At 49.0% G+C, this 10,696-nt stretch overlaps 1 protein-coding gene across 1 annotated transcript; it reads left to right on the top strand.

Annotated features, from left to right (window-relative positions):
- The first annotated feature begins 4,185 nt into the window (after positions 1-4,185).
- LOC135892728 (C-X-C chemokine receptor type 3-like) lies at positions 4,186-9,638 on the top strand. The gene is made up of 2 exons (XM_065420526.1): positions 4,186-4,197; positions 8,526-9,638. The coding sequence occupies exons 1-2, from the start codon at positions 4,186-4,188 to the stop codon at positions 9,636-9,638; spliced, it is 1,125 nt and encodes a 374-aa protein (XP_065276598.1).
- The last annotated feature ends 1,058 nt before the right edge of the window (positions 9,639-10,696 follow it).

The raw sequence follows: 10,696 nt of genomic DNA, 5'->3' as shown, positions 1-10,696 counted from the left end.
TGGACATACACAAATCTATAGCCATCCCGGGACCCCTCCTCCTCTTGAGACCTTCCATTCCCGCATCCCCCCTCCCCCTCCCGGCTGATGATTTTTTTCGTTTGACTCTCTCCTCTGATTGTTGTCTTTCAATAAAATAATTGTGTTTGTTTGAAATCAATCTTTATTCTATTTAGTGAAAGCAAAAAAAGCACTGGAAAGCAACATACAATTATGTTAAGGCCCCTTCTTGCATCATGTGCACCAATCACCTCCTAGCATTACAAGCACTGCAATCCCAAGCATAGCAACAAATACTAGTGGCTTTCAGCTTCAACTTGCTGCCTCAAAGCATCCCTGATGCTTATGGCTCCGCACTGTGCCCCTCTAATAGCCCTGGTCTCTGGCTGTTCAAACTCAGCCTCCAGGCACTGAGCCTCTGTGGTCAAGCCCTGAGTGAAGCTTTCACCCTTCCCTTCACAAATATTATGGAGTGTACAGCACGCAGCTATAAGCATAGGAATATTGTCATCGGCCATGTCCAGCTTCCCATACAGGCATCATCAGCGGGCTTTTTAACGGCCAAATGCACACTCCACAGTCATTCTGCACTTGCTCAGCCTGTTGTTGAACCACTCCTTGCTGCTGTCAAGTTGCCCCGTGTATGGCTTAATGAGCCATGGCATTAAGGGGTAGGCGGGGTATCCCAGGATCACAGTGGGCATTTCGACTTCCCCTACGGTGATCTTCTGGTCCAGGAAGAAAGTCCCGGCTTGCAGCTTCTTGAACAGGCCAGTGTTCTGAAAGATGTGTGCGTCATGCACCTTTCCGGACCAGCCTGTGTTAATGTCTGTGAAATGCCTATGGTGATCCACAAGCACCTGGAGAATCATTGAGAAATACTCCTTGCGATTAATGTACTCGGTGGCTAGGTGGTCTGGTGCCAGAATTGGAATGTGCGTGCCATCTATCGCCCTCCGCAGTTAGGGAAGCCCATTTGTGCAAAGCCATCCACAATCTCACGCACATTGCCCAGAGTCACGGTCTTTCAGAGCAGGATGCGATTAATGGCCCTGCACACTTCCATCAACACGACTCCAATGGTTGATCTTCCCACTCTGAACTGGTTAGCGACCGAGCGGTAGCAGTCTGGAGTAGCCAGCTTCCACAGTGCAATCGCCACGCACTTGTCCAGCGACAGGGCAGCTCTCATTCTCGTGTCCTTGTGCCGCAGGGCTGGGGCGAGCTCATCACACAGTCCCATGAATGTGGCTTTCCTCATGCGAAAGTTCTGCAGTCACTGCTCGTCATCCCAGACATGCATCACAATGTGATCCCACCATTCAGTGCTTGTTTCCCGAGCCCAAAAGCGGCGTTCCACTGTGGTCAGCACCTCTGTGAATGCCACAAGCATTCTCGTGTCGTAGCTAGTATGTGTGGTGAGATCAATGTCGTACTCCTCTTGCCTTTGTAGTTTAAGGAATAACTCCACTGCCACTTGTGACGTGTTGGTCAGTGCGAGCAGCATTCTGGTCAACAGCTCGGGATCCATTCCTGCAGCCAGAAAAGGGTAGGGCAGGGCGCATAGTACACAAACTATTGAAAGATGGTGCCAAATGCGGACGGAAGCACAGGGATTGCTGGGATGCAAAGCAATGCGTCACGGGGCATTGGGACAGGACCTAGGATGCCATGCGACCCCTTCCGCCTTCCCACAAGTCTTAGCGGCAAAAGAGAAAGAGGTGCTCTGTGGGGATAGCTGCCCAGAGTGCACCAAGTGTGAACATGCTATTGCGCAGGCAGCTGTCAGTGTGAACACACAACAGCGGTTTTCCTTCGGCGCTCTCTGAGCGGCACTGTAACTGCTGGTGCTGTAACTTTGCAAGTGTAGACGTGCCCTAAGTATTGAGAACTGTGAGTTACCTGTAACATCTAGTAGGGTGAGAGAACGCTTGATTCAAATCTTGCTTAATCTGTAGAATTTAGGCTGTGAGTTTATTCTTATTTCTTATGTAACCAACTCTGAACTCTATGCCTGCTATTTATAATCGCTTCAAATCCATCTTTCTGTAGTTAATAAATCTGTTTTATATTTTACCTAAAACAGTGTGGTTTTGGTTGAAGTTCTTGGGGAATCTCAGCTCAGGTTAACAAGGACTATTTTACGTCCACTACTCTTTTGTAGGAGTGGGGAAACCAATGAATGAGCTTGCACTGTCCAAGGAAGTCTTGAGCAGTGTAAGATGGTATATTTCTGGGGTGCGAGGCTGGGGACTGGGGTGATTTGCTGGTGCCTCTCTCTGCATGATTCATGAGTGGCTCAGGGAGCATTCATGCAATTTAGCTGGGTGTGGGGCTCCACATGCTGATGGCTGAGTGATCACAGCACCTGGAGGGGTTTTGCTGCTTATCACTGGCATAGCATTGTATTAGACAACCCAGGCTGGAGAGGTAAGTGAGCACAGTGTTCCCACAGTTCCAGGTTGTACCCCAGGGATCCCGTCACAGACACAGTAGGTGTTATCTCCTGTTCAACTAAAGAAAGCCCATCAACACCAAACAAACAATTGTGGAACCTCAGAGGACAAAAGACTTTGTCGATTGCTCTCTTTCCCCCGGGCCCCATGAAGAGGAGACGTGCAACTGAATTCTTCAAAACTGCTGAATTTGCAACTTGAAGCAGAATGGGGGAAGGAACAAAAAACCCTAAACAAGGAGAAATTGTATCTTTTATGGTGCTTGGACTTTGAGGGGCAAGAATTACTAAGCATAAGCAGAAGATCCCCAGGGCTTGGCCTGGTTAGCCCTAAAAGACATATAAAGCTTGCTTATCAGAGAAGCTTCTATTACTTTTTGAAACTTAAGATTGGAATCTTGGCATATATATACTTGTATATGGGTGGGTTTCTAGACTAGGAAGGGACACTTCTGGGGGCCAGCAGACATGTCAAGTCTCACTCGTTGGGTGAGACTCCCTCATTAGCTATCTCACTCTCATCCCATTCTTAAGAGTCTCTCACTCATTTTGAGTAAACATATAAAGATTTAAAATATTTTTACTCAGGTGCTGAAATGGACAACAATATATCCAGGGCCTCAGCCACGGGGCTTAGAGCTTGGAAAGCCACTTCCCAAGCTTGTGTACTGTGGTACCCATGGAAATACAGACCTGTGTTCTAGACACCCATGAGAGATAGGAGGGCTTTTGTGTGTGTGTGTGTGTGTGTGTGAGAATACTTGACAGTCAAAAAAAACATGAGTTTGCCCAAAAACGAGGAGGACTTGATTGAAAATGTGCAGGTTCTGCAAAATACAGTTCAAAATTAGAACCACACTGGACAAATTCATGGCCCTTCATTGTCCTGGTAGCATGCAAGACTTCTTCTTTCAAATATACGCTGTGTCACTGAGAGCTGTCCTAGTTTGCTTTGCATAGAGAATTCTCACGTGCCCTAGACTTTAGTTTGAATTGGGACATTTAAGTGTTGCATATGCAATATTAAGCAGTGTACATTTTAAAACAAACTATTAAGTGCTGGTTGGATTAAAAACCTGGACTACTGGATGTGACCAAGGACCAAAGAGGAGAGTCCCTGTGTTAAGCAATGACTAAGACACCACCTGGAAAGTCTCACTCTTTGGCCTTGAATCTCACTCTTTGGAGCTGTAAATTTTACTTTTGAGGATGGCCAACCCTTGGAATCTCTGGGCCAGTGCAATTGGAATTTACATGGGCTGCTGTCCATCCTATTCCTCTGTGGTGGAGCGAAAGCCCCCATGCTCCTTGACCATCAATCCAGCAATCTTCCTGAGCACTACAAATGCTATGTCCAGCACCACCTACCCAGGGGCTTGAAAGCACTTTAGCAATGCTCACAATCCACCCTGGCAATTCTTATCCCAGGCACACTATGGCACAAGGAGCAGTGGCCCATGTCTGCCAGGGTATGTAGCACACAGCAGGGCAGAAACCCCAGCTCTCTGGATGGTCACTTCTGAGCTCATCTGCATCTGTCACTGAACAGCGGAGACATTGAGAATGAGTGTGCTGCTTCCTTCCAGCCACTCCGAGAAAGAAAGACTGTGTCACTCAAACTTCAAACCCACAGATACTTGAAGTCTACGCAGAATCAAAGACCACTTCAGTTCTCTCAGAAGCCTGACACATTCAGCACTTTATGCTAGAAAGGTGCCACATACACAACCATGGATAAATTGGTGAGTTTACATTTGATAAAATCATTGGGAAGATCTTTATTTTATTTACAAATGGGGGGGGGGGAGACAGGGGGAATATGGAGGGGCTTGTACTAGGAGAGACACTTATGTCAGAAATGTTGTGTTATGTCAAATTATCAGTAAGATTCGTTCAAAAAGGCTAATTCCAAAAGTGAAAAAAATACATTTAAAATCCTTATCCTTCAGCTAAATAACAAAATATAAGCACCTAGAGTAGATAATCTAATCTAATAAAGATTTGATTATACAGACAGGTCAATTAAGTGTTGGAATTAAATTTTGAAACTATCCCAAACTGAAGTTATTACAAAAGTGAATAAATGTAGAAATCCTTTTAAACTGTGCATCCTTGGCGTGGTTGGAAATATTAACATTCATATATAGAAGAAAAATGTTCTTAATTAATTTCATTCTTCTAAACATTAATTTTGACCAACTGATGTCTCTGAACAGAGAAGTTAAAGTGAAAGGCATAAATGTGAGTAAAAGCAAAGATTCTAACCCCACACTTGTCAGAAAGTTTCCTTTCAGGCTGAATTTTTCTATGCTTGTTGTTAGCTCAAATCTGGGGTGATTTTTTGTTTTGCTTTGCTTTTTGAAAGTTTGAGGGAAATCCCTTTGCTGTTTCTGAATTATGAAATGAGAAATTAAATTTCTCAATCCTTCAAAAAACCGAATTTAGCTCATTCTCTGTAACTCAAAGCAGATGAACCTCTAAAGTTCAACCACAGTGGATAAAACGACCCGTCTAGAAAGGAAATCACTTTAGCGATGGGCAGTTTGAATTGTAGATGTTCGGAACATCTGAAAGTGTCTTAACCAAGCACAGGACACAGCTTCAGTACGACTCGCCCCTGTGCTGCGAGGCAGCGCAAGGACTGCGCTTGGGGCGACGTTCATCAAAGTCAGTGAGACATCAGATTCCGATAGCACTTAGGTGCGTTTGAAAAGCGACAAGTCCAGGGGCACAAAGGGAGGCTGTGGCAGAGCTGGGAACTGAGCCCCAGGCTAGCACACCGGCACTCCTTGGCAGAGTCACCCTGGACTAAAGGGCTTTGGATACAGCATCCCCATCCCCATGGGCCAAGCGTATGGGAGGACGGGTTGGGAGGGGCGCGTGTGCTGACACCGGCCAGGTTGCAGATGAACAGAGGACTCCAGGGCTCTCAATCAGGCATCTTTCTGGAGCACTGTATTTGCATTAGTTCCTGGAGGCTGAAATGCCAGAGGCTGCATGAACGCAAAGGCTAAGGGAAGGCTCTCCCGTCGCATTGACATTGTCCACTACTGGGGGGATAATAAACATTAACTGCTGGACAGGCACCACGAGCACGAGCCATGCCAATGAGTGACAGTCCCAGTGTCAGCAGAACAACCTGGGCTTTTACCATCCCCGCAGCCTCCACCTTGCAGGGTATCTGCCGCAACGTTGTCCCCCTGGCGAACAGGCGTCAGACTATTATACCCAGACATGCACATTGCTCTTTAATAGCAATAAAAACAGGCATTTCTGCAAGGACACACAGCTCTGTGTATCCCAACTCGGGCAGCACCGGCATTCCTGCCAGGCAGGGTATTCCCTCACCATCTGCTTCCAGCTCATTCTCCCGGGGAATGCTTTGTACACTCGGGGACACTGGGTAAGAGACAGGGGCTGTAACCTGGGCTCGTTATCAGCCAAGAGAAACTCTCTGAAGTTATAAACACAGCACCTGGGGTTTGGGGTGACCATGCACACCCATCAGCAAGGAGAGTCAGCTAGGACTGAACTCAAACCATAGCGGGGGCGGGGGGAGCAGGACTGAGCAGCATCTCCATGGAGGAGGCAGTAAAGAGATCTGCTGATTCGGGTCAGGTATCAGGCTGTGTCGAGACAATAATAGTTAATCCAGCCCAGGGATGGTCTGCAGGGTGTCTGAAGGCTCGGGGGTCTTGCAGTTAAAGAGGGAATTTGTTGAAGGGTGTGGCGAATAAGGACACTGCCTCTATCGCTGAAACCAAATGTGCAAGTGGGGAAGCATTCAGGGCTCTGTGTTACGGACACAGGGTGATTTAGAGGGGAATGGAGTGTACAGTTCTGGGATGCAAAGGTCAGTGTCCTGAAGGAGGAGAGCTTGGCTACAGAGCACATGCAGGACCTGGTCCCATCATTAACAATCGCTTCCCTCAGTGACTCGGCTTTAAGAGGAAGTGTCATTCTGAGAAGTTAAATTGCTGGGATCTGAGCCATCAAAGTCAATGCAGACTTTGTTCATCCTGGGGAAGAGCACAAGGTGCTGGTTTTCACACCATGTGCCAGGGCAGCGTCTGCCCAACCTCACCAGCCGAGAGAAAAGCAAACATCTGGGGTCAGATTTTCCGACGTGCTCTGCACCCAGCAGTTCCCAGCGGGGCAAGGGGAAGGGAGCAGCTAGTGGGGGAAGAACTGCCTGGCTCTCAACAGGGGCAGGGGTGGGAACTCTCCCCAGATCTCAACAGGAGATGGGGCAATGGGGGAGAATTCTGTCCTGCTCTCACTGGGAGTACTGGGTGCTACCGCCTCTTTGTATCTACAGAAAAAAAATACCACCTGGTTTATACAAACACAAGGCAACAGCACAGATTATGCCTTCCACTGCCCCTGGGGCACGCGTGTGCACAATGCAACCACCTTAAAGTGGACAGCGTTTAGATGCTCTCAGGGGGGTGGTTTTTCAGTCACCTTTGCAACCAGAATTTCCATTTTGCAGAACCTTCTGACTTTTTGAAAAAATTTCCATTCCGAATCTGAACCAAAAGCTGAAATTTCAACATTTCTTATTAAACAAAAATTATGAAAAATATCCATTTGGGACCATCAGCACGGTTTGTATGATATTAACATATTAAATATTATATGCCTATGTAATATTTTAATACAAAAGTCAAAACAAAATGTTTAGACTTTTTCCTGTCAAAAATAATTCATGGAAATCAACAGGTTCCTGCAACACCTTTAGATTTCAATGAAACTGGATTTTTGACAGCAACCGTTCCATCAGAAAAACACGGACTGCCTTTAGTCACTTTACCTTGTCTCAAGGAACCCATCCAACTCCCAGCGACACCACTAGCCAAACTCCCACTGAGAGCAGGACTGGCCCCTGAGTTTACAGCCCCTTAACCCTTTCCCCAACCCCCACCCAAGCAATTACCCCCTTCCACGCTAGTCTCACAGCTAGAATTACATTGCAGGTTCCCCCACCCCCCGCGGGCACTGTGGCCCTGGAAAAATAATAAACACAATAACAACATGCTTTGTGTCATTACATCCAGCATGTAACTTGAACACCTCACTGGGCACTGAGACACACCTGGGAGAGTGCAAACATCCCTCTGCGAATAGTTCATTCCCCAAACACTGCAAGTGGGTTTCAGAGTGATAGCCTTGTTAGTCTGTATCAGCAAAAAGAACAGGAGTACTTGTGGCACCTTAGAGACTAAGGCCTTGGCTACACTGGCGCTGTACAGTGCTGCAACTTGCTGCGCTCAGGGGTGTGAAAACGCCCCCCCCAAGCGCAGCGAGTGCAGCACTGTAAAGCGCCAGTGTAATCAGCGCCTGCAGCGCTGCACGCTCACTCGCAGCGCTGCAAGCTATTCCCCTCGGAGAGGTGGAGTACTTGCAGCGCTGTGAGAGAGCTCTCGCAGCGCTGGCGGCACGACTACACTCGCGCTTCACAGCGCTGCCACGGCAGTGCTGCCGCGGCAGCACTGTGAATCCCCAAGTGTAGCCAAGGCCTAGCAAATTTATTTGAGCATAAGCTTTCGTGGGCTAAAGCCCACTTCATCAGCTGCATGCAGTGGAAAATACAGTAGGAAGAGATATATATATATATATATATATATATATATATATATATATATATATATATATATATATATATATATACAGAGAACATGAAAAAATGGGTGTTGCCATACCAACTCTAACGAGACTAATCGATTAAGGTGGGCTATTATCAGCAGGAGAAAAAAAACTTTTGTAGTGATAATCAGGATGGCCCATTTCAAACAGTTGACAAGATTGTTATACACTGATGGGGGTAATGTTATGGTAGCAGCTAGAGGCCTTGACAGAGATCGGGGCAACCAGGCACTGCAGAGAGTGAGATGGTTGCTGCCCAAAAGAACGTACAAGCTTCACAGCAAGGCAGGGAAAGGGCAATAGGGGAAGCAGAAGCAGACAGAGGAGGAGATGATTTGCCCAAGGTCCAGCAGGAAGTCAATGGCAGGCTGGAAATAGAGTGAGAATAACCCTTTGATTTTCACATGTCCCCTTTCCTGTCTAGGGTAACAGTGCATTTACCTTCAGCGGAGATTATTTATCTGACATGTTTTTGGGGAACACCAGCTTCTCCCCTGACTACTACAACGAGAGTGACACCTGCTGCTCTGTGCCACCCTGCACCTCCAAGAGCATCCAGGCCTTTGACAGGGTCTTCCTGCCAGTCCTCTACAGCTTGCTATTCCCACTGGGGCTATGCGGGAACTGCATGGTGATGGCTGTGCTACTGCAGTGCAAGAGGTCCCTGGCTGGGACCGACGTGTTCATCCTCAACCTGGCGCTCGCCGACGTACTGCTGGTGGTGACACTCCCCTTCTGGGCAGTGCAGGCCGTGCACGGCTGGGTCTTCAGCACTGGCATCTGCAAGCTGGTCGGCTCCATCTTCAAGATAAATTTCTATTCCAGCATCTTCTTCCTGGTGTGCATCAGCTTCGACCGGTACCTCTCCATCGTCCATGCCGTGCACATGTACAAGAGGAACAAGTCGCATCTGATGGTGGCCAGCTGCCTGGTGGTCTGGGGCGTCTGTGTCCTCTTAACCGTGCCAGATTTCCTGTACCTGGAAGTCAAGAAGGACTATCGCCTCAACATCACTTTGTGCTCCCACAACTTCTCCATCAACACCTCCCTGCACTGGAAAACGGCCCTGCGCATGTGCTACCACATGTTGGGCTTCTTCCTGCCCCTGGCAGCCATGCTGTACTGCTACACCTGCATTATTCACACTCTGCTGCGCTCCCAGGGCTTCCACAAGCACAAGGCCATGCGGGTCATCCTGACAGTGGTGGTGGTTTTCTTCGTGTGCTGGACGCCCTACCACCTGGCCCTGCTGGCAAACACGCTGATCGACCTGCAGGTGCTGGGGCGGGACTGTGCCAGGGAGGCCAGCCTGGACATCGCCATGTCTGTCACTGCCAGCCTGGGCTACTTCCACTGCTGCCTCAACCCCCTGCTCTACGCCTTTGTTGGCATCAAGTTCCGCAACAAGTTCCTGGAGCTGCTGGGCCACGTGGGCTGCGTGAGCCACGAGTTCCTGCGCAGACACGTACAGACACCAAGCCAGCGCAGGGACTCCACCTGGTCGGAGACCACTGAGGCCTCCTACTCAGGGCTCTAGGGGGAGCTGGGGCTGCAAGGGGCAAACCCCTCCCCAAAGAGGTGTGGGGGAGCTGGGGCTGCAAGGGGCAAACCCCTCTCCAAGGGGGCAGGGAAGGGGTGAAACATTCCCCAAGGGGCAGGGAAGGGGAGACAAGCAGTCACTATAATCATAGCCAGACACAGCCAGACACCTGTGGTTACCCAGCCTCCTGTGCAGCTCACCACAAGCAGGAGTGCAGGAGCTGAGAGACTCCGAATGAGCTGGGAAGAAACAGTCGCAGATTTCTGACGGGTCGGCGCGATCGCCGAATCTCTGTGGATTGTAGGTGCAGGTGCCGGAGGGTGTACACGTGGTTTCCGAGCAGGCCATGGGTCTGTCCCTTCCTCTAAATCAGTTACCAGGTGCCAAGTGCTGAGCCGTTTCAGTCAATGCAGTGAGGCTGCATTGTCAGGAGCTTCAGATCATCATAACAAGAGAGTCTGGAAGTTTCTACTGAGGATATTAGTCTGGCTGGGACAGATGGGGCCAGGTCCTGCAGCAGGGGCAAGCCAATGCTGCAATCTAACATCCCCGGTACATACTGGCTGCACACAACAAAGGGACTCACTGATCTCCCCAAAAAACAGCACTTGGATCAGAGTCCCTGACTCAGCCCAGTGTTCACTCCTCCAACACCCTCCCTGCTCTCTGCACCCCTTATGCTTACAACGATAGCCCCACTATTTGTGTGACCGTAGCATCCAGGAGCTCTAATCATGGAGGTGGCCCACATCAAGCAAGGCACCGTAAAAACACAGAACAAAAACAGGCCCTGCCCCACCGGCCAATGACTTTCCTCTTCCAGTTCAAGTCCTTGCTGAGACGCTCACAACCAAACACACACCCAGCCATACATAACCTCCCCCAAACACACACATTCCTCACAGCCCCACACCTCCCCCAAACACACTCATCTCCCCCAACTCCCACTCCCCACTGCCCCCAATACGCACACCCAAATAACGGCGAGGGGCAATCCCCATGCTGCTTGGTAGCGCGACAACCCTTGGTGTGTTAGACCCATCCTGTCTAACTGA

Source organism: Emys orbicularis, chromosome 20, assembly GCF_028017835.1.
Source record: "Emys orbicularis isolate rEmyOrb1 chromosome 20, rEmyOrb1.hap1, whole genome shotgun sequence".
NCBI lineage: Eukaryota > Metazoa > Chordata > Testudines > Emydidae > Emys > Emys orbicularis.
The sequence above is the reverse complement of the archived record's forward strand: the minus strand, read 5'-3'. Positions and strand labels throughout refer to the sequence as shown.